The 25,385-nt window shown below is 31.0% G+C and overlaps 1 protein-coding gene across 6 annotated transcripts in view; it reads left to right on the top strand.

Moving 5' to 3' along the window:
• The window catches only part of LOC132922309 (leucine-rich repeat-containing protein 24-like), a 153,868-nt gene extending 135,147 nt beyond the window's left edge, over positions 1-18,721 (top strand). For all 6 annotated transcript variants that reach the window (XM_060985766.1, XM_060985764.1, XM_060985765.1 and 3 more), the window contains one exon: positions 15,968-18,721. In XM_060985766.1, the coding sequence (XP_060841749.1) occupies positions 16,042-18,057 (2,016 nt within the window). In that variant the 5' untranslated portion in view covers positions 15,968-16,041 and the 3' untranslated portion in view covers positions 18,058-18,721. The remainder of the gene's footprint in view (positions 1-15,967) is intronic.
• The last annotated feature ends 6,664 nt before the right edge of the window (positions 18,722-25,385 follow it).

The following is a 25,385-nucleotide window of genomic DNA, read 5'->3' as shown; positions in this document are numbered from 1 at the left end:
TAATGCATTTTTATTTTTAAATGAGATTCTCCCGATTTCCTCGTAAATTGTTAATCAGATAATTTTTTTTAGAAAATGTTAATGTATTTAAATCAGAACTCAAACAAATAGTTTTGAAGTTCCTTAACTCTGTGTACTAAGGATAATAAATCCATGATAACCGCATTGGTTAAATAGACGCGTGACTTCTATCGGTCAAACAAAGATGAGCTGACTACGGAAGTATTTAATTGAATGTTTTAGAATCAATAAAAAATCGAGTTATATAAAATGAAACCACATTTGTAAGACAGTGATGCGTAGAAACTATATTGAAACGTTTTCCATTAATTGTGTTGAGTTTTTTTAAATCTTTTTAACAATGCAAGTGAATGTTAATTCTTCTTGTAAAATTTTACTTTCGTTTAAAAGTATTGAAAATGACTTAAAGACCACAATTGTGATAAAACTTTACATTAAAAGAGAAAACTAATTAATAAAGATGGACTAAATTAATTTATCCAATACAATTGACTAACTCCGCCGTAGTTGAAACAAGTTGCATAAACGATACATAAAAAATTATTTTTTTATTTAAATGTTTATGAAATAAATTAAAACTATGTTAAGATACATAAAAAAGTTTGATTGTTGTCATATTATTACTAGACAAAAATGGCCAATTGGTTTATAAGAATCCTCATTCTACCACAACCGTCGAGATTTGTGATTAAACGGGTTGTTGATTGGTGTGGTGAAAGGGGAAGGTTAATCAGAAAATCTTTACCACCCCAAAAGCGTATGGCCAGCTTCCAAGGTTTCTTCCGAAAATGTTTGAGTTTCAATCACAGATTATCGGGTCACCGGCACACGTTCACGCCGGAAAGTTGATACATTATGACCGGCAGTTACCACGCGATGATGTTACCTGGTTAAACACATTTAGCCGCGAATCGTGTACGATCGCATTGCCGGCAGATTGGTCACCGTATTATCATTTTCGTAGTCGTTCAGACGGGCGGAGAGGACAAGCTATTGATTTTGCAATTACAAAAGCCACCGGAATCCATCATCGAGAGTCGTACAGTGCAAACATTATTTACGGACCGCTGATCTGCACGCAGTCCCCTTCCCTGTGCAAGGCCCACCACGCTTGGCACTGGACGAGGTATACACCCGAAGACCTGCGAAGGCGGGTCTAGGCGAGGGCTCACACGACTTTCAGTTTTGACATATCCCGTCATAATATATCTTCCAAAATTGCTTGTCCCTTCAATATATATACCTATACACATATATATGCCCGTTTCAGCGATCGCTCTACGTGTTGTACACCTCTCATCTCTCCTGCACGCCACCCATCTTTGTTGATTTTCACGTTGACGAAATTCTCCCCATCCACCCACCCCTTTTTGCATGCCGTAAATTCAAACCTCTAAATCCCTTAAACGTGTCGTCCCGGATGTGAATACACACGTCCGGACACCAAGTAGCAACTTATACTATCTATATACATTTGCACAATATATAAATTAATGTAAGGGCTATTAAAAAAAATAATAATAATATAATGAACACAATTGCAAGTGTGCTTATTGCTAATTTTTAAGTATACTTAAGAATCGTTTTTTCAAACCCTCGCTTTAACTGTGAACAATTGAGCTAATTCTTTTTCGAAGACATACATGTATTTTTACCGTGAATTCTTAGTGAATAATTTTTCTGAAAATGTAAACATATCAAAATCAAAATTCGAACAATTGATTTATGAAGATAATGTGTCTAGAAGATATTGAAAGATATACTAAGGTGATTTAAAAATTTAGTAATAAATATTAATCTATCGATAAACATTTTTAGTAAAAATAGGCCATACATACAAGATCATATTTTATATTTTTGTAAAACAATTATTTTTATGAACTATTATTCATAATCCGCCTTTTAGTAGCTAAATACTATAAAAACCAAACACTTGTCCAAATTTTGAATTAGGTCTACCAAAATGTTTAATAAAATTATCCGCTAAATAATTTATAGTAAAAAAAGGGTATCCTCAGACAACATTTCTTAAGTAGTCCAAAAACCCTCAACAATTTTTAAAAAAAATGGTATTTCGTATATTTAAAATTCTAAGAATTTGAATTTGAATAAATAAATTATTTAAAGTAAAAATGAAGGCGATCATACTTGACGAATCAACCTAATATACGAGTAGAGAGAAAACGTAGTATCGGTACTCCATTAGAGTCTTTAAGAAGTGAATTTCGTTTATTGATAATCAATCGTATACTAGAATGATCATCTGATAATACATTTCTTAAATAGTCCTATTTTTTTTTAAAAATCTTTTTTATTGAGTATTGTAAATGTTGACCTAACCCTTGGATGATTAGTAGAGATTAAAATTTAATTTACTAGTAGAAAAAAAACATATAACGTAAACTTAATAAAATCAAGACTAAAAAAGGATTTCTAACGATATTCGATTAAGTGATTAAATTGTATTAAATTATATACGTAAAGGAAAAAAAATCAATTCAACTAAAGAAATGTTACGATCCAATTATAGAAAAAGGATATTTTTTTTTCACACACAACTAAAAATTAAAAATATCTATAAGTTTAGTTCTATAATTACTATAAACATAATTACTAAATTAATTTTAATAATAGATACTACACTAATATTTTGATCATAAAACGTAATATATCTAATATAATAAATATATCATTATATATATTACGTATACAAATGACCATTGAGTAGATATATTATATATTATACATTATACGCTCAGTGATATTACACACATACAAATTGCTTCTATAATCTAGCTAAATCATTATCTAAATCATCTGTTTTTAATTATTCTTATTTTTTATTCATTTTTCATTTTTAATAATTTCAATAAAATATCACAATTAGAAATAGGTCTATGCAATTCTAACTATATTCACTTTTTTGTTAAGACTCTTATGTTTGTTAGCAAAATTGCTATCAATTGCTTACACCATTTCTGTTCGAAATCTATTCTGCTTCAAAAACCAACATATAACATAATTACAGTTACAGTTACAGTTACACAATTGCATATAGCATTATAACTGGTACAATGAATTGTCCAAAAATAAAATTTCTAAAATTGTTAATACTTTCAGAAGTATTGGACATTGGTTCTTAAAAAAAATCACTCTCTATGTTAATTTCGAAAAAATATATGTAGTTTTATGATTTTAAAAATGTAGTGTCAAACTTGATAAACTTAGAATCTTAATTTGAAATAAATATATTATGTGATGTTTTCGTAAATAAACTGGACGTCTATAATATTTTGAACATTGTTATATCAAAATGTATTTATTTTCATGAGTACGAGTATATTTATTCCATTTGATTACACATTTTAAATCAGTTTTACATTTCACGATGATATTTTTTGGATTGTGGTCATTTTCTTCACATATAATAAAGGTTCCTAGCCAGGGTGTCATTAACTTTAATTAGGAACGCCGTGAAATATTTCAAATATAAACCAATTCTATATATTTTTACAATTAAAAAAAAATGATTTTATTAAAGATATTAAATGTATTTTATGCATTAATTAATTAATTTGTTTATAAAAAATAGCAACCCATATGTATAAAATGTTTTATTATAACTATCTAAAAAAAACTGAAGTTATAAAATATAAATACAATATGATAAACTACGACAGGATGTCTCTAGATTTTCAGAAAATACCTTAGCGTCCTGTAAGTCAAAAAAGGTTGAAAACTTCTGATATATAAGACATAATTATATAATATTAAATAGCAAATATATAGTAAGTTGGAAACTATAAGTTTATATAGTTACAAATCAACTATAAAGTTCCGGATGGATAAGTCGGAAGAGTCCGTGATAAGATAGAAGCAGATTGATGTTCTAGGTAAACTCAGCAGCAGTTGCTCTGTCGTAAGAGAACTATCATACCCCCAAATAACGAACGTCTGTCCCAAACGTATGACCCCCGGTGTGATTAAAAAAATTAAACCCCTCACAGTAATGACAACTGAGAATATTACTATATTTCAGCATTTATCACCGATTTACGGGATTTAGAAAACTCGCAGAGACAGCTGCAGTCCTCGTGTTAAATTGAGGATGTTAGATATCGACTTAGTTCCAGACGAAACAGCCGGAAGTGATGATGACGGACTGAATACACCTTTGATGTTCGAGATAAATTCAACAGAATAATTGTGACTTATTCGTCATAACTAGTTTCTATCAACTCTGAGAATTAACAATATCGAAATAAAGTTGCACTATTGTTGTTGGAAACAATGAGGCTGGTACAGCGAAGTAGTAAACTCGACTTACTCTGCGAAACGAATACACAAATAAACCTGATAGCGCAACATTAATCCAAATATTTAGTGATAACCTGTTCAATATTTCAAGTTACAAATTAAGAAAATTATCCTGAATGTATTAATTATATTTATATATTGTTTTGTATACAATGTAACTATTTAAAGTTATGTTATGTTTATCAAGTGTATAATACATTTGTCCATGGACCATGTTATTATATTAAAAATAAAATTTGTTATTTAAAAAACACTTGTTTATTGACTGATAGGTAGATATATAGGATAAAACATTTCAAACGAAAAGATTCTAATAACATTCTATATATTCTATATAAATGCATATCCGTAGTTTAAAATGTAGCAACATTATTTTATTACATTTTAAAAACATCAACAACTACAATCGTAGTTAATTTCAACGGGAAAACAAATTAGGTACCTAATAATTTATATCATAGTATTTATATCACATATAGATATATGTGGATATGTATTAGGTATGCGAAAAATAGATTACATAACAATTGATTAATTTATTAGACCAATAATGTACCTTATTCAAAATTCAAACGAATAGTTTTTCAGTTATTAAAATTTGTATATTAATGATTTAAGTCCTTAAAACAAAAATTTACAAAAATATAAAATATATGTAATTATATGTAATAACTAAAAAAAATAACTCGTTAAAATTTAAATTTTGATAACTTCAAAATGTCTAGAAAAATTGTCTGCTAAATAATGTATTATTTAAAAGAAGATTATTATTTGAAAACCAGAAGCTTATATCTCCAAAAGACACTTTTTAATTAATACTAATAAAAACCTAAAATTTAAAAATATGGACTTAAAGAATATTTAAAAATTCCAAAAATCAGATTTTGATTAACTGTATTATTGAATAAAGTAAACATGCTTGGTGAATCTCTTTACATATTATAGTTATAGACGATAAAGTAATTCGAAATAGTGCAACGTATGAATAGTTAGAAAACGTAGATTACAAAACACCGTAATATTGGTGTAATGTTTGCTGATATGATCGATATGATTGAAATAACAACAGTGAAAAAAAAATAACAGAAAATGTGCGTGCGTAGAGACTTCGGTGGATGAGGGGTATATGGTCAGTTTCTACCCTCTTGCCAGCAACACATCCCGTGGTACATTGATTGCCAATTTTTGGCTAGCTAGAGACGACTATAGGACAGGAAAACATAAAGTTCATTTTTTACTCTCCTACGAAAAGTCAAGCCATATTTCACACCTGGCTATTTTTCACTGGCTCACAAAAGATGCGTACCGTGTCGAGTTTTTCCCGTCATACGATTGGTTACAGTATCGCATTTCGACAGTTTTAATAATATTATGTTCCGTTTTTTCTTATATATTCTTTTACAGTGTCATACATCCGTATTTCCATCGAATGTATATATATATATATTGTACACATTATATATATATATAATATATGTAGGTAAATATAGCAATACGTTGTAAAATATATCATAAGAATGAAAATCCATCAAAAACCCATGTCCTGTTCTCTCCTACCCTTGTATAAAAGTAATATATAAATGCAGAACGCATCACAAATCAAATTTGATTTCACATTTAAATTCATCGAAATTTACCATACACACGCCTCAACTTTTAGGAGAGTACTATTAGCCTAGTTTAGTTTAACAACTTACGCTTGCTAATTCCAAAATTTTAAAAATTATGAAAAAAATGTTTAACCGTTAATAGATAATATTTATTAATTCTATTTTATTGATAATATTTAAAATATAATGCACTTATATACTATTATCGATAATAAAATTGAATAATTATAAATATATTAATCAAACGTTAATAATGATTGAACGAGCACAATAATTCATGCAATGATAAATAACACAAATCAAAAGTTGTATTTTATGTAAGAAAAAAATAATACGATGTCTTAAGTAGCTCCATACCATCTAAATATTTATTTCAAGCAGATAAGTCATTAGTTATTGGCAACAGAATAATAAATTAGTCGAATTTTTATCTACACTACCAAGATTTTTGAAAAAGGAAATAAATTTATGTTCGATAAAAAATTTTAAATTATATGCCTTATTTACAATTTATTTATAATATTAAATTTTAATTAGTAATTACTTAACCGTCTTAAATTCAGAAATCCTTGTTACAAATTATAGATTTTAACAAACCTACTGATTCTTAAATTTTAGCCAATTGTTCGTAATAGATGTATGAATTATATAAATTCTGTATACAGTATATCCACCTACACTCTGCAATAACAAAAAAACCATAGACAATTTATTTTAAATAATAAAAATGAAAATTATTTTATAAGTATTACCTTTATTGGTTGCGGGCCATGGTAGTTTTCTGAATAAAATTACGTTACGTTTAGTAAACACAACTCGATTTGTCTATAATAAACAAGTTACAAGGGATCACGCTCATAAAATACAAACATGACAATAATAAATTAATGCATCTCACGTACCGTACACATAGCTTACTAATATTAAAAACGTATTGTATATATGGGTAGACAGGTACAAACTAACGTAGAATTTTTATAAATTATTTAATGAAATTAAAAAAAAAAATTTAAAAGATAATGGCCTATGGGAATTGTTTCCTCGTTGTGATGTCCCTAGATAATTTAAAATGATTTTTTTTTATTGACATTAATATATCTTATGGCTGAAGGTAAAAAAAAAATGTTTAACGACGTTTTTTTGGAACGATAGTTTCCTAACAACTTCTTATTTTGCGACATGAAAACTAACGGATCTACATGTTCCCAAAATGTACACATTTGAACATTTCCATGTCTTATCATAAATCATTACTTACAATAAATACTTGTTGATATAAATAAATTAGCCTTAAAATTAGTACATATGATAGGTACAAGTAGGTAATACATTTTATGACCTGAGTAAGACATATTTATTAATATTAAAACTAAATTTTCCGTAGAACCTTTACAACCTATATGTACAATTGGTAAATTGTATACTATTAATAAACACATGACATATGATACAACATTAAAAAAAAAATCACAACAGGGCAGCCTTAACATGTGCCATATTGTGGATTATTTAAAATTAAAATTATTTGGACCCAGTTTACATACATTATATCTGTTTAAAGCTTAAAAAATCAATGCTCAGTTTACACATCAAACTTTTACTTCCTAAAGAAGCGATAACTTAATAATAGTTGCATTATTTCAACTTCCCTTACATGTCATTTTTAATTGTGCTTAGCCGTACGATCTACGCATACAAAAGCACCCGATCCAAGTTTCCCAAAATTACCAAGTCTTACACAAAATGCAAACGTATGTGTTTTCATTCAATTTTATCTATTACATACAGTTTGCTTGTCGTCCTTCTCGGAAACTATTGTGTATGATATGATAATATGATAAGGTGTGTTGTGTGATAGGCACACGCTTATGGTTTCGTGATCGTCCCAAAATAATTTACGAAACGCGCCACGTGGAGCTCCGTGCCGCATGATGTACCAATAATATAATACAATTATTTTGAGTTTGTTGGTCGAGTCTCGTTTTACATTTAAAATAATAAAACAATATCATTTATTATAATAGAAATTCGTACCAAATCGCCAGCACCCTCTATGTTTCAAACAATAATATTTGACAAAATACAAATAACAAATAACATCCTAAATCGTTCTTTAAATTCATATTAGGCCTCAGACGTGTTATTTATTATTGAATGGGACATTTTTCTTCCAAAGATGATTACATTTTCATCAAAACTTAAATCACGTGAATATGATGTTAGCCACAGAGAAATTATAAAGCCATAAGTGTGACGCGAGAATTCAGCGAATGATAGTTTCGCTGCACTTGACAATTTATTTTGAATTTAATGGGTTGATGAATATTTACTTGAAACACTTTGAATTATATGATATGGATAATTTTAAAAACATTGAATTTGAATAAATAATCGATTTTTAAAGCCAATGGTTTACTCAATAAAAAATTATAAAATTATTATTTATCAATGCCCAAGTCCAATATAAGTCTGGGTTTTATACTGACAGACATATCAGTAAGTATTTGATGTACACTTATATATATATATAAACAAATTTGTGCATCACCCGTTATATTACACCCATAACCCATTTATATATTCCTATTATCCTTATGTGAATAATAAGCGACATTTTTCTTTATAATATAATTAAACAATATACAAGTACTTCATTTTTACCTTGCGTACATTTCACTAGTTTTATCTATGTCATAATGAGGGATATAAGTTAACTTATTATTATTATTCTATCAGCTGATTAAAAATGTGTGCTACACCAGACACGAAATCCTTTTTTATTGTATATATATAATATTAAAATTTATTAAATATAATAATTACAGGGTTGTTTTAAAAAAAACTATACGTCAGAGCTCAATTTCATTTTTTATCAATTTTACAAAGAATCATATATGATACGAAACAAAGTATAAGTTTTCTAACAATTTTTTCCCAGTTTTTCTTTACTTGTCATTTTTCATGGTCTTCTACTGTCAACTTATATACAACGTAATTTTAACAAGTTAATAAAACTGACAATTTTACTATAGTTAAATATGACTTGTTTTTTTATGAAACAGGCCCTAGAAATCGTTTTTAAATAACACAATACCAATATATATATATATATATACACACGGATTGGACACCACTCCCACCTGTCGAGAATCCACACTAACGGGTTGGCTGTTTTCATTATACAACGGGCTGCACTCACCGCTGCGTATAAAACGGTTATTTTCGCACGTGTCCAAACTCCAAAGTAATTGTCGCAGAAAACAGGCTGCCCGTCTATCGCCAGTTGATTTATCGTCGACGGCGGAAGAGTTGCGATTCTCTCTTTCATTTTCTCTCTCTCGCTCTAAAAATAATAAATATACACATACGTTTCGTCCTAGTGATTGTCTCTTCTACGTATATATATATATATATGTACAATATAATTCTATACAGGAAGATCCATCAAGCATACACAACTCTATTTTTCCTTTATTAATGAAAATGGTCTAATTCTAATTTTTTGAATTTTCAAATATACTCAAAGACCATATTTCCAATTCTTAAATATTCTTTTACTGTTTTAAGAGTGCCTTATAGTGATTCAACTTTTTAAAGCCACCTGATTTACTATAAAATTTTAATAAATAATTTTTTTTTAAACTGTTTATGTACCTAATTCAAAATTATAACGTTCCTCGGTAATTAAAAAAATAAATGCAAAGAATAATAATCCTTAAACCAAATTTTACAAAAACATAAAATATACGTAATATTAAATCTAGTATATTTATTATAATTAAAATATTTTTATAAATTAAAATATTGATAAATTAATATTATAACTACAATTTTCATATGACTATCGCCTGCATATGTTTCAAATCCATTATCATAAAAGGAATTATCTTCAGTACACAAAGTCAGATAACTCAAAAATATTAGTTCAAATTTTGATTATGAATTCGTCAGCATTTTCAAAAAATGTATTTATTAAATAAATTACTGTCAAAAAAGGGGCTTTTTATTTAAAAACGGAAGTTTGTATCACCACATGACATTCCTTAGGCTTAATTGGTACAAAAAATCTTAAAAAATGTATATTTAGAAAAATAACTACATTATTAAATAAAAAATAGGAGTGAGCATGTTTGGTGAATCGCTCTGTATATTTGTAGTGTGTATATAATTTATAGCTTCTTAAAAACCGACTAATCTCTCACACACGCGCATTTGCGCTGCCTCGAGTAAAAAAAAAGTGATTAAATCTTCGTCCCCAGACATCTCTCATCACGGGTTTTCGCTCTTCGTGATAGTTAAAACCATTTAATAACGAAGGTGTATCATTTAATATTATATTACGTTTATATAATGTATTATATATTTATATACACAACAACAGAATTATTATACTCTCTCGGCATGCGGGTACCCTTCTTTCTATTCCCGCCGTAAAATGTAGTTTTGTATTCATTAAAAATGTATGCGCGCTAAGAAATAAAAAAATAATAACTAGTGCAATAACGTTTGACATACATTATATGAGATAAATAAAAACTTAAGATACAAATTAATCAATTAATACTAAATGCTAATTTTCAATAAATAAACCAAAATCATTTAAATTGATACAAATGTTAATAATTCACTTGTAGTAAATAAAAATATATTCTTTGCAATAAATTCAGACCCTCAATTTAACTATTCAAAATTTTATTTACAAAAAATAGATATCAATCAAATTGTGTCTAACCTAGACATCAATGAATATATAGCTATTGCATTAACACTCAACTCCAGAAATTAGACGATCACCCAAGTTTATTATATACACTATGCGAAAAAAACGTCATTACAGTTTTCAATTGTATATTATAGACCTAGCTGTTTAGAGTTCCAAACAGCTAATCCGAATTCGAGACCAAATTGTACCAATGTGGCTATGTATTAAACAAAGTTTTAAGCAATGCCAGTTATTAAATCCTTCGTAATTCCTTTTATAAACTAAACGTCTATACGTTTTTGAACAAACGATGTATATAAGTGCATATTCCCATTGAAAGTTGGATTCGGTGATAACAATTTGATAACAAAATATCCCTAATAAGTCCCTGTAAAGTTTTTATCAAAAATTTCTAATTTTTCGTTATTAATTGCGTAATCTTCTATAAGCTTATATTACAATTACATTAAAAATAATTATGTTTGCATCTATATGTATTTACATAATAATTTAAACCATTATGAATAAGCCCATTCAATAAATCGATTTAAGTCTTATCGTAAAATTGACCACTTCCGGCGCACATATAAGTAACTGAGCATGTACAAACTCACTATTTCAGCATGATATCTATCTATATCTGGGATTTTGTTTGTCCGTCATCTCTTGTGAAAATCTTTCGCTAATTTACTTTAACCTTGCTCGTCTCAACGATGAAACTATGTGACAATATCGTGGGCATAACTATAATACGTAGGTAGACATATATAGATTATATAGTTATGGTTCTGAGATAGGTGGTAACCATTACCGCAAATATTAGACCCTCATATTACTCCCCTAGACACGTCTCGAGTTGTGTCTACGATATTATTATTATTATTTTTCAAATTATAACAAAACGCGATTTGTTTAAAATGGCTTAGTAGTTTTATTCTCAATTATCTTCGAAACTAACGGTAAATTCTAAAAATCAGGTACTTACTATATTATCTGTGTTAAATTTCCCACCTAAAGTATCCTCTCAACATATCATTAATATATTAGCAGGAATTTATAAAACAATATAAAACGCTATACTATTTACGTAAATATTTAAGATAAAATTAAATTAAAAATAAATAATTTGCACTTTTCATTATTCTACTCTATTAATGGATGTCACATTCACATATATTATTATCTCAGTCTTACAAAAGTACAACATCGCAAATTTTCATTCGTCAAAACCAACTTTATGTTGTTATCTTTTTATTAAAGTAATTTACCTATCATTAAAGTTAAGGATAAAAATATTATCTTTATACATACGTAAACTCCTTGTGATATTTCAGGTTTTAGCTACTTATAAATAAGTTAAATATTAAGTAAAATATTGCAATTTAAAAATATAAACATCATTTATAAAAATAAATTCGTTTAAAAATAAAAATATCGTATAAACATATTTTTTGTCAATAAATCAATTCATTCTAATATTATATAATATTCTATAGCCAACAATAAATTATAAAATATATTAAATCTTCAAAATTAAAACTGGCCATGATAACGTTCATAATACTAAGACAACTCGTGTGAATTTAAGAACTAATCTTTGTACTAGGTAGATATTCAACTACAATTTATTTATTCGTTGACATTCATCCTATACATGGTTAATGTGATCACGTTATAAAATGTGTAAAAACAAAACTATACATAAGATTGGTACATATGTAAAGAAAACTTACTTTTTTTCAATTAACCATACGGATTACTTAGTATATTTAAAGAATAACATTGCATAAACACACATGTTTCTTTCAGTACTATATTATTTTCAAAACAGTGATATAACTAATACACTCAAATACAGTTTATTGTATAAACTCTAATAAGCTATTTAAAATTAGCCGAGGTAGACATAAATATAAATAATAATAATAATAATCTATCGTGTGGAACAACTCCATTTACAAATAATAATATTTAATAACTTACTGTATAAAATATTTAACATATACTACAACAAATTAAAAATAACTATTTAAATTATAAATTTTGAAACTAAAATATTCAAACTATAAAGGGTTATAAATAAGTTTTTGTCCTTATTATTATACAAATAAAATATTAATTACGATTTATTTTTATTATTTGAGATATCATACACTTTTTAACTTCAATAATATTTACCAATAAACTCATAAATGTACTTATCGATATTCGGTTGCCTATAGAAAAGGGCTACTCTGACTGATCATATGTCAGCAACCATTATTTTACATACTCACACGCTAAATTATATATAAATAAATAGCACACATGCGAGAAAAATATAATATATATAAAATTCCGAAATGTGTGTAATCCAAATATTTTTTATGCCAATAACGCACCTAGCACCTACACGCCAAGTTTGATACGTCAAACGAAACACGTGTTATGATAGAAAATTGCTTACGTAGATAATAAATGCCACGCCATCGTAAAAACGTTTATATTATTATTATTATTGTTATGATATGTTATAAAAAAAAAATGTAGAAGAGCTACTTTAATACCATACACGGGAGATAATTTAGATTTAAACAACGCCGCATATATACATTGTACATTTAAATTCGATTTACATGAACATATTTTTCAAACCTGCAAATTTTAGATTCAAAAATACAAATTAAATTAAATGTATACACTAAACAAGCCATATATTATAGGTGTCATTATATTTATAATTTATTATTTATTCCCATAAAATTAAAATGTCTCCGTATTTAATATAAATAAATGTAGGTACAAACAATATTTATAACACTTACTGTGAGTTGTTGAACTTCAATTTAATATAATGTGAACCATTAAGATTATTTTAAATTAAAAAAAAAAGTATCAAACGTTATTATATCTTTGAAAAAACTTTTCAACTAAGTAATTCAGAAGAATTTACAACAATTCATACGCAGTCATTTACAGTTGTCAAAGTCATAACTTTCAATGGTAAAATATACTACTATAGAAAAAAAATTTACGTATAGAAAATCACGAAAAATAATTTTTTTCATCTGCTGTTTTTATTAAGAACTTTTAAACAACAAAATAAGTCAACTTTACAAATTGTGTAAAAAAAAAAGTGTAAAAACACCAAAAGAACTCACAATATCAAATAAAATATGTTGTCGTCAGGCTGTTTCGTTAAAGAATATTCCGGGTGTTTTAATGATTAAATAAATTCATAATATTATTTTAATTAACAAGAATATACCTGTCACTGACTAAAAGCTCTTTAATAGAAACAAAAAAAAGAAATAATATTCTGTAAGATGTGCTGGATGAACAATCAAAATATCAAAATACTTGATATATAAGTTACCCATATAATAAAATATTATAATTTACTGTTTTATTTTTATTATTATTATTATTTGATTAGCTATCAGTGACTATGACAACTCGATAATTATTTTAATAATACAAAACTATAGAAAGAAGAAAACAATAACACAAATACAATATTAAACAGCGAAACCAGATTCCAATATGAAATTAATTATCTTTTTGATGACCGTTGCAAATTTATTATTGATCATAGAGAAGAGGTTGAGGAGATTTTAAAATGTATTGTTAAAACAACAAATTAATCTAGATGCTTTTATCAAATTGATGATAATGAATGTATGAATGTAATCGCTATTCGATATAAAGAAATGTCTAAAAATTCAATGTATTAGATTTTCAATTTATTGAATATTAATACTTTTAGAAAGTATTTTATATGTACAGTTAATTTATTTAACTAAACCAAATACTACAAACAAATTTTAAAAAGATAAATTTGTTCAAGGACTCATTTGAAAATAAACCAAACTGTTTTAATTCGCATATTAAACATTTTATTCGGAATTACATGAACGTAAAAATGTATTTGAATAATAAAACTTAATTTTTTAATTTGAACTGAGTGAAGCTCGTACGTATAAGCACATTCCCATAAACCAAACGTAACTCTTATAGTGTTATCTGATTTAGTTGGTTATTTTTATTATTATACGTAACACGGCACTTTGTATAGGCAATAGTGCTACATTTCTGTGTAGAACGACAATACCACTATAATGGAATATAGATGGTTATAATAATTATTATTGTCTCTGCAACATTTCATAAAAACATTTAAGTACTACGGGATTAGTGGTTTACATTTTCTTGAAAAAAGTTGATTTTTGCTTTAAAATAATTAATTAAACCATAAGGTAAATTTAAAACTGTACAATAACATAATATCCACAAATTGATACGTTATGAAAATTTAAAATAAAAATTTTTGGTCTCGACAAATTGCATGCATGAGTACAAAGTAGTTTATTAATGAAATTAATATGGCAGCACTTGGTGATAAATAAACAAAAATTCCACAAATGTTTACAGAATTATAACTTAATATAAATAATAATTATGTACGACATATAATATGATTATCATTCATCGACATCTCGCATAGACACAACCAAGCAATATCAATTACTGGTGTGATAAAAAAAAAAACAATAACAAACATGTTACGGTTATAAAATATACACGCAGAACTGTATTGTGTCTAAACAATGTCGTAGAGAAACAGAAACGATACAAAAATAAAAACATTGAGCAACGCGTTAAGCGGAAAGTTGATAACTATTGTAGGGGCGGGCCTTCTAGGTAATAAGCGAGAGTATTGGGGTTGGCGAATTATCGGTCGGCGAATGTTTGAAAAATAAAAGGGAAAATTATGGTATAACAAGTGTAAAAGACGAATATGCATACGTCGGGGGTGGATTGGGCGCGTGGAAGACTTACGACACGCCATTTCGTAACGTCGTGCTCGAATGTGCGATTTAATTCTGCCGATAGTGCGTGCGGTTGGTCGCAAGATATGTAGTGCCCAATCAATTTTGCGAAAGCCATTTGCTATGTACATTTAGTAAGATTAACGCTGGTCCCGCAATCTCATTATAGCCGCATCGATGGCTGCCGTCGCGATGGCGTGTACACGACGATCGCGGTCGTTATAATCGCGTATAAATATTATGCACCGGACAATATCGCGGGAACATGTTGTAATATATAAAAAGAAAGTAGGCCAGACTATCACCTCTTTGCGGCGTCATCGCACGCGTAACAATATCATATTATCATATTATACAATATATATTACACGGTAATAACGTATTACACGCACCGGTGATGAGAATGCACTGTTATGCCGCGCGAATACGTTTCCTGCGAAATATTTTACGCGTACCTATCACAGCAATATCATAACGACTTACCACGGTGGTGTGCTTATTTGTTGCAGGGCGGTGACGATGACGATGACGACCACGACCGCGATGACTGCATGTGCAATATGAGTGTTGGCGCGCAGCGGTAATGGTTCTATGGACGACGACGGCGATGATGATGATGATGATGATGACGACCACGATGACGACGATGACCATCTCGTCGTCGCCCGGATGTCCGGCGGGGTGCGCGTGCAAGTGGAAGAACGGCAAGCAGACGGTCGAGTGCGTGGACAAGAAGGTGACGAGCGTCACGCTGGCGCTGGGAATCGACCCGGCCACGCAAGTGCTGGACATATCGGACAACGATCTGTCGGCGGCCGGGCTGCCGCACGACACGTTCGCCGCGGCCGGTCTGTCCAACCTGCAGCGCATCCACGCGTCCCGGTGCAACGTGTACTACGTGCACGACCGAGCGTTCCGGGGCCTGACCAATCTGGTGGACCTGGACCTGTCCGGCAACTGTCTGCGGCAGGTGCCGACGGGCGCGTTCTCCGAGTGCCCGTCGCTGATGAAACTCAGTCTGAGCGGCAACCCCATCGGACAAGTGCCGGCCAAGGCGTTCCGGCACCTCAGCCAGCTGACCACGCTCGACCTGAGCGGCTGCGGGCTGACCGCCGTCGCGGCCGGCGCGTTCGACGACCTCGGCGGCCTCGACTGGCTCAGGCTGGACGACAACCTGTTGACGCACGTACCCGGGCCGCACACGCTGCCCGCCCGGTTGCACGGCATCGACCTGCACCGCAACGACTGGCAGTGCGACTGTCGCATGATCGACATGCACCGTTGGCTGACCGGTTCCCGAGTGCCGATCACCGAGGAGCCTGTGTGTTCGGGTCCAGCCGCTTACGCTAACGTGCCGGTCAGTCGGGTGTCGGAGATCGAACTGGCGTGCGCGCCGGCTGCGTACCCGGGCACGCAACCGGTGCAGGACGTGGCCGAGGGTGTCAACGTTTCGTTCCGGTGTCTGGTGGCCGCCACTCCGGTGGCCACGGTCGAATGGCTTTACGGCGACGCGCCCGTGTACCGGCACAACGCGTCCGAGCTAATCACCGTGGACGGCAACACGACCGCCGAGCTGTACGTGTACAACGCCAGCGTGGCCGACGCGGGTACGTACGCTTGCGTGGCCGAGAACAGGGCGGGCAGGGCTCGCGTCAATTTTACGGTCACCGTCCGGCCGGGACGGTCGTTCCTGGCCGCGGGCACCGTCGACGACCGGTCCGCACCGTCTCAGTCGTCGTCGGCCACGGCGGGCGGCGGCGCAAGCGACAGCCGACCACTCCTATACGTCGGTTGTTTGGCTGCAGGCTCGGTGGTCCTCTCGGCCATGGCCGCTATCCTGGTGGCCATCCGGTGCAGACGGATGAAACGCTCGGGCGCCGGCAGCCGGACCGGCGATTCGTCGACCGCCAGCAAGCGGAGGCCCGCCGCGCCCGTGGCCGACGGTTACAGAACCGTCAGCACGACGGCCGACAAGGAACTGTCCGAGCCCGCGGAGCATAGTCCCGCGTCGACGCGGGCCACTGCCACTTTGGTGACGGTAACGGCGGCTGGGCCTGCGAGGGTTGAAGACACCGCCGTCGCGTCCGTCGAGTGCAATCCGGACGTGGTGAGCGACGTAAAGCGCGCCGGATGGGAGATCGATTTCGAGCAGATCGTTTGGGCCGAATGCCCGCCGGCCACCGGTTACGTTTCCATACAGATTCCGGTGCAGTGCGGCATCGAGTGTCTCGGGGCGTATTACGCGACCGCCGCGGAGGCCGTGGCCGGTAACCGCTGTGGCGTGACCGGGTCTACAATCCGAAGACAGCGCAGACGGGCGGCCGTGTTGACCGCGTACGACGACACCGTTCAGGTGGTGCGCACCACCGCGCAGGGTGGATATCCGTCGACGACCACGGGGCCCGGGACGATTGGCACACCTGCCGCCAGCACGGCCGTCGCATTTCGAGCCGCCGCACCACCGCCGACCATCATCGTGGACGACCCGGACGACAGCGGCGGCGGTGGTGTCGTCGTCGCGCCCATCATCAGCCCGCCGCTGCCGTTCCGGTCGGGCAACGAAAACGGCGCCGACAAAGACGACTCTATCGCTCTGTAATAAACAGCGAACGGCACACCAAAGCGATGTTGTTTTTATTCGTTAATTATATTGTATTATTATTTGTTCGAAAAAAATCCATAACAATAATTATTATTACGTTCTCGGACACGAGTTTGTTTTGCGACACGGTTTTTTTTTTTTTTTTTTTAATATTTCAGCAATATCAATAATTATATAACTAAACATTATATTATATTATAACGTAGCAGTACGGGTATGATTGTAATTATTATTACCGTTATTAATATTATTACTATTATTATAATTATTAAGATTATTAATGCAGGACTCTACGAAAGCGAGAATAATAATCAAAAAAGTTTTCTATAATGAAAACCAAAATATATTCTTTAAAAATAACCAGTTCAAAAGACCAAGAGAAGCAATATGCTAGACCTTTGATTTAGGAGTGTACTATATTTAAATTATGCTAGCGAAGCGCAGATCCTACGGCCAAAACACGGTCAAGTCAAACTGGCGATGAAAAATGAAAATGGAAATTAATATTATTATACCTACCTAAATAAAATATCATAAAAACTGTGTAAAATGTGTTGAAGATTAATGATTGTATTATATTATATAATAATATATATATTATTATAGTAAACGAGATCGTGTTATGCATATAGTGAAATAAATAACGTGTGTTTTTTTTTTAGTCTGCATTTATTTATCATAACAATATATTGTTTAATTATAACATTTACAACCCGTCTACCGAAATATTTAGAGCGGTACGAGTGTGATGTCGTTTTGGACCACGATTATAAATTAATCGGGTTGTATTCATAGAATAGCTTTGGTTGGAACTGGTGTGTCAGAAGTGGTTCGGCTCGAAAGCAATAGAATAATAATATAGTATATATAGGTATATTATGTATATGGGAGCGTTAGATAAATAATAATAACAACGACAACATTGTAAACGCGGTACGAAAGCCTATTTACTATTGTGATCCTGTCACATTTAACGTGGTACATTTAATATTCGAGTTTAAACAGACAGATTATAATGATAATTATTATATAATATATATGTACCTACATGATAAAACATCAAACATTTACGCGAACACGATAATTGGTACCGATAATACGGTGAATAAATAGAAATAAAACAATATATAGGTATGCATTAAGTCAAAAACAAAATACTTATATACTTGATTATGTTAAACAGAATTCAACAAGGATATTAAATGTATCGTTGTGAAAATTAACTTATTTAATTACTTAATAATAATAGAATATCGATTTACCATATTTATTTACAAACAAATAAATGCCGTCTTAAATAGTAACAAGAAAATATAACGAAACGTGAATGTACATATAAAAACCATAATTAAATTTATCAGAGGTTATTTTAATTATTCGTTCGTGCAATTTAGGATTTTTTTTTTTTAATTTATTCAGTTTTTTTAAAGTAATTTTTTTTACATAATAATAAGTATAAATACCTATGTAATTTTGTTTTACATTTTTTAACGGTGAAATAATATTCTAACTATAAATAAAAGTAAATGGTATTTAAAACTGCTTAAAAATTATTCCTTTTAAAACAAAATTTTAAACAGAAAACAAAACAAAACTGTATTAAACAAGAAATTATGTATTTTTCCCCAAAAATAAAAATATAAACCAATCCTATTCAGTGTTCTTTATATAAATAATGATACAAACAGTAAACTCCATTAAAATAAATTTGATTGAAGGATATTGTAGAGGCGTAGAACCGACATTATTTTAATCTACTAGCAATTGGCATAATAAGCAACTAATCTTTCAAAATTCTTCACTATATATATATATATATATATATATATATGGAAATTGAAGCTTAATCAACATCAACCTTAATTAATTTAGACGAAGATTATAGCACCGATGTCTATTAACCGTACGATACGAATATAAATTGATATTAAACTTTAAATATATCACTACCCTGGGACTGCGTTTTCACCCGGCTTCAATTTATTTACTACACTATTTATTCGCGTTGTCAGCTGTTGTTCGCAATCGGGCATACATTTCAGGTACGTGCCACCTCAGCTTTAGACGTTTTTAGATAGTGCTAGGAAAAGGAACAACTGATCATCCTAGGTAACGTTATTTTTATGTGGGCGTATTAAGTGATAATTTCGGAATATAATAATATATTATTAACTATTTAATACATTATAATAAATAAAAAACGATAAAATAAATATTTGGTAAAAATTTCAAATATATATGGTTATTTATTTTTGAGTCACATTAAAAAACAAAATTTATTTTGTCAATAATTAGATTTACGTAAAAATTCTCGTTTTCCTTAATTTTTTGTTTGTTTTTCCCAATTATAAAAATAAGTAATGGAAATTTTTAACTTGTACCTTTTTAAATTACAAACTAGATCTAACTTAATATCCAAAACCACCTCCATTTTTGAAAATCGAACTCGTACACAAAAAATAAACAGATAATGATAAAAACAATATATTCATCGCTAAATTCAAGATCTAAAATCAAAAATCAAACGACTTGTATATTATAAATACTTGACTCGATACAAAATATTCTTGCCCATGTCATATAACTTAACATTTTTTGCATTTAGGTAGTAGATCTTAAAACGATATTAGTGGCGATGTGTGCAATACAATCTGGCATTGCTCTGCAGTGAACCTCATGTTTCGTGTATATTTTTAAGTTTAGTACACTAAACTAGCCCAGAGTCTGCCGTTTAAAGAAGTGCATTGTTATTCAAATTTCTTCCGTCAATTAGTTCAAATAGTTCTGTCTCTTAACTTATAATTAGTGGACAAATAGAAAATGGTTTTTTTTTATTATTATTAGGTACGAAATATTGTTTCTTGTATTACAGGAAAACAAATGATTTAGAAGGCCACAGCGCAATAAGACGTGTAGATTTATATCAGTCTTGTAAATAATTTTGACACCCATATGCGTTGACAACATCCCCAAAATCCATATTGTATATTTGTATGTATTATATGTAACAATTATTATAAATTACTCAAAAATTCGCATCCAAACACTTCGTCGTTCAAAAAGAAAAAAGCTTTTTGCCGACTTTCATGATCAAATTAGAACTACCACGCTTCTAAACCCGAGAATCGCGTCATGTCACGTTCGTCTGTACACCATTATATAATAATTATAAATTATAATATTTTTAGGTACGTCGTTCCGACCATCTGAGTGAGAAAACTTGGAATTTGTAGCGCATTAGCACAGTACTTTTGTTACAAATTTATATAATAAATCTTAAATAATAACATGACCTTATAATTAAATGTCTGCATTTTCAATACGATTTGTTATCAAACTAGCGCTACTCTTGTAGGCTATTAAGGCACAATTTCACTATTCACCATATCACGTAGGACGTGTTTGATTACGACATATTTCGTGGTTTCGGTAATTTTGGGTTTGGTACATTATTATTGGTTACAATTTTTTTACATAAAGTATTGGCAGACACTGTAACCACGTGTCTATTGAATTGGAATATTTCAACTTAATGGTAACCTATGGTATCTATTGGTCGATAACATTCCATTCAGTGAGTATCTATCGTTTCACGCGGTTACGCAAACACGACTGAAGTGGGATAGCGCACTTAGTTCTTATAACGACTATAGTTACGTGTCACGGGTATATACTGTTTTAAACCGATCGATAGTGGTTCTGAGTGTTCATGTTGTAATATATTATATTATATACCTATTACCTCCGTATTAAATAAATAAATAAAAAAAAACATCTCTCGCAGGCTAAAAAAAAAAGCGATCGTCTTCCCGAAACACGATGGACTTGGCGACTTTATTATACTTGACAGTTCCAAAGAAACTATATTAATATATTATATAGAAACGGTGCGGTTTTTAGTGTTAAATTAATATTAATGTGTAATGAGTACACCTTTATCTCACTAATTTATTTAAATTAATGAAGTAAATATCCCGAATTTCGTCGTTATATCACAGAAAAACAAATGCAAAGACAACGTGAGAAACTTTTGTAATGTACAAAACATGTATTATTGCACTACGTGTAGATAGCTGGAATCCTATTGTGACAAGCATTTCGACGATTAATTTAAATACATTTATTTATGTGCTGGTTGCCGTTATTTTTCATTTTTATAGCATAAAAATTATACATATTACCTAACATATTATGATTTGTAATGCATACCAAAATCAATAGTTACTCATGTAAAATTGCGATGCTTCAATGATGAATTTCGAGCTAGATAAATTGAACAGTTTTAGGTATATACATATATTAATTTACTATTGAATTTTCTTTTATAAATTGCTAACTAAAATATATTAATGTATTATTATGTAAAATATATAAAAGTGTTTTTTTTAATTTGGTACCAAGATTTATTATTATATACCTACATATAAACTTATATCACAAATTCACAAACCTACATACACAAGTGCAGAGTCCATGCATTCTAGTAAAATCGATTAAAAATAAATGAACATTGAACATTTTTTTAAAGACAAAAAAAGGTTAAAAGAAAATAACAACCTTAAACTTGCCATCTAGTGATCATTTTTAAATCGATTTTCTGCAAATAATAGATAATAAATTCTGTGTATAAAATCAGTGGGACGAGTAGGTAATAAATAACAATAAAAAAGAAAAATTCAGTTTATTAATTTTATTCTCATAGTAAGAAACCCCATTTTTTTAGTATTCTACCCTTGAATTTTAATGAACACTTATACCTCCAGACTTCCTAATCTAAATTTAAAAAATTGTCAATTTTTTTTATACACTAACATAGAGAAAGATTTTACATCAACTTTTTATGGTGTAATAAATAATAATAGCCTATCAAATATCTCTAACAATGCCTTCCACTATACTACAACTAAAACTATTTAAAATTTATCAAAGGAATTGAATTTTACGAGATCGATTTTTTTAGTAATACTTTTCCGAACATGAAAATAAATATTAAGAACCATGTTAATTACTTTTTTAAATTAGTTAATTATTATTTACATGTAGAATAAAACATCTAAAACATCTAAAAATAATTTTTTATGTTTAAAATAATAATCAAGTAGGTTTATTCCTAGACATATTTTAGAAGGGGGTTCAAAATCGGCACTTTATTATATGAACATATACCCACTTGCATTTATATTTATAATAATAATATAATTATTTTGTAACCCTTATTATGATCCTAGGTTATGTTGTATCATTAAGAATAGTATAGAAGCGTATGAATAATTGTACATTACAATTTCCCAAGAATCTGTAAATAACATATGTAGGTAGATTACTTATTATGCCTTATGCGTACCTAATCCTAGGGAAACAACTGGCAGAAATGATAAAAATCTTAAATAAACATACAATTATTACAAAAATCAAACAGCATTCGAATCTATATATTAATAAATACCTACTTCCAAACGATGCCGTGAAAACAGTTCGATCAAACCCCTAACGATAAGACGGCCACCATGAAAATGCGATGACGGTCCTGTTTTTAGTGCGTACCGCAACTAGGTACGTATTTGGGGGCCCGGGTGCAAAAGTAGAACAGGAGATCTTTAACTAACTACCACCAATACATACTCGTATATCATGTACAGCACTGATACTGATTATTTTTTATTAAACAGTGGAAAAAGTAAACACACATAGTTATCTTAAACTCTAAGAATATTTAATTCTTAATTTTAAGTGAAACCTCCTCCCTTAAATCTAGCAGTCATAAACTATGAAAATAGATTTTTAATCACATTTATATTTATATTTCAATAATTTCGTTAGATAATTAATAGGCAAGTAACTAAAATATTTGTATACGAGTGTTCCGTGAGAATTAACCCATTAGAGTCATTAGACATTCCAATATCCATAATGATGGGGGAAGTATTAACAGGACAAAAATTGTTTTTTTTGTGAAACTAAAAACTATTAATAACCATGGTTTAATAAAAAAAAAATCCTTTTAAAAACGGTATTTTAATTTAAAATTGTTTACCCTGATATTAATAAAAACAAATTAAATCTGTTAAGTTTCTGTTTTAATTTTTTAGTGATCATATTAAGTCATTATGATAATAATATTAAATTTTATAATAATAAGATGTTTATACTTACTAGCTAGGGACTGGTGTAACTCGATTCCGGTGTTTGTAAGCTACTTTTGGCGCCTTGGAGTGAGCTGAGGAAAAATTGCTTCACCATAAATTCAGTCGGGAATGGTGTTTATAAATCGGTCCAAAAAAAATAGGATTAAATCGATTGCCATACTTGAGGTGACTAACAGTCGTGATCATCCGGTGTAAAAATGTATAATCTATGATTTTACAATTTTATCATTTGAATATATACTTCTGCATCTTAGAAAAACTCAGCTGTCAACAATTATTATTATTATTATGAATAATATTCCTATCTCTGATTAATAAAGACACGGTAAATTGACAAATAATGATCAAAGGCCTTAGTGAGCTATATAGTATAAAATGTCAAATACAGAGGGGTCTGTGTGCTGTGCACTGCACGCCTTGCTAACTCGACAACTCGTTAGTCGTTACTTGTGGCACTGGTCATCTATCTTTTTATCGTATTTTGATTGGCCGTTGTTATCGCGCACTAACCAAGATCAACAAAGAAATGTGCAGTCGGGCCGAACTTCGCAGTTCGCATATTAGATGATTTAGCTGCTATAAAACCATAGACAATTAAACATAAAAAAGAATTTTTTAATATGTCTATATGTGAAACTGACTTAAAACATAAGCATGGAAGAGTTGCCAAAATTATACTATAGTCAAGACGACCAACAACCATATTTTATTTATAAGTTAGCGGATAACAGTGATGTTTTCCGTCGGCCGATAAACGTTTATTTCACTTATGCCACACAGTCAGATTCTCAACGATAAGAATAATAGGATAGATGGACTGACATAGGCGTAACCGGGGGGGGGGCTTTAGGTAGACTTCAGCCTCCCTAGAATTTCTTAAAGCCTTATAGTTTTCTTTATGAAAATAAAAACTAGGTAACGATTTATGTTTAAAAATGTCAAATTAAAGAAGTATACCGTGTAGTGTGTACCACCTGTAAACGAAATATTATCAATTATTATATTTGGTATAGATATTAGGTAAAACAAAGAATTTTGTGCATTATTAATTATTAATCAATCTAAATTTTCCTTATTATTTTTCTACATAATTCAAATAAATTAAAACGTATTACTGTGTGGGGGCAATTTTGTTCCCATAAATACCTTACTTTACTATAAAACATTTTTAGAACTCCA

The sequence above is a fragment of the Rhopalosiphum padi genome, chromosome 2 (assembly GCF_020882245.1).
Source record: "Rhopalosiphum padi isolate XX-2018 chromosome 2, ASM2088224v1, whole genome shotgun sequence".
In the NCBI taxonomy this organism is placed as follows: Eukaryota; Metazoa; Arthropoda; class Insecta; order Hemiptera; family Aphididae; genus Rhopalosiphum; species Rhopalosiphum padi.
This window is presented reverse-complemented; position numbering and strand designations above follow the sequence as displayed.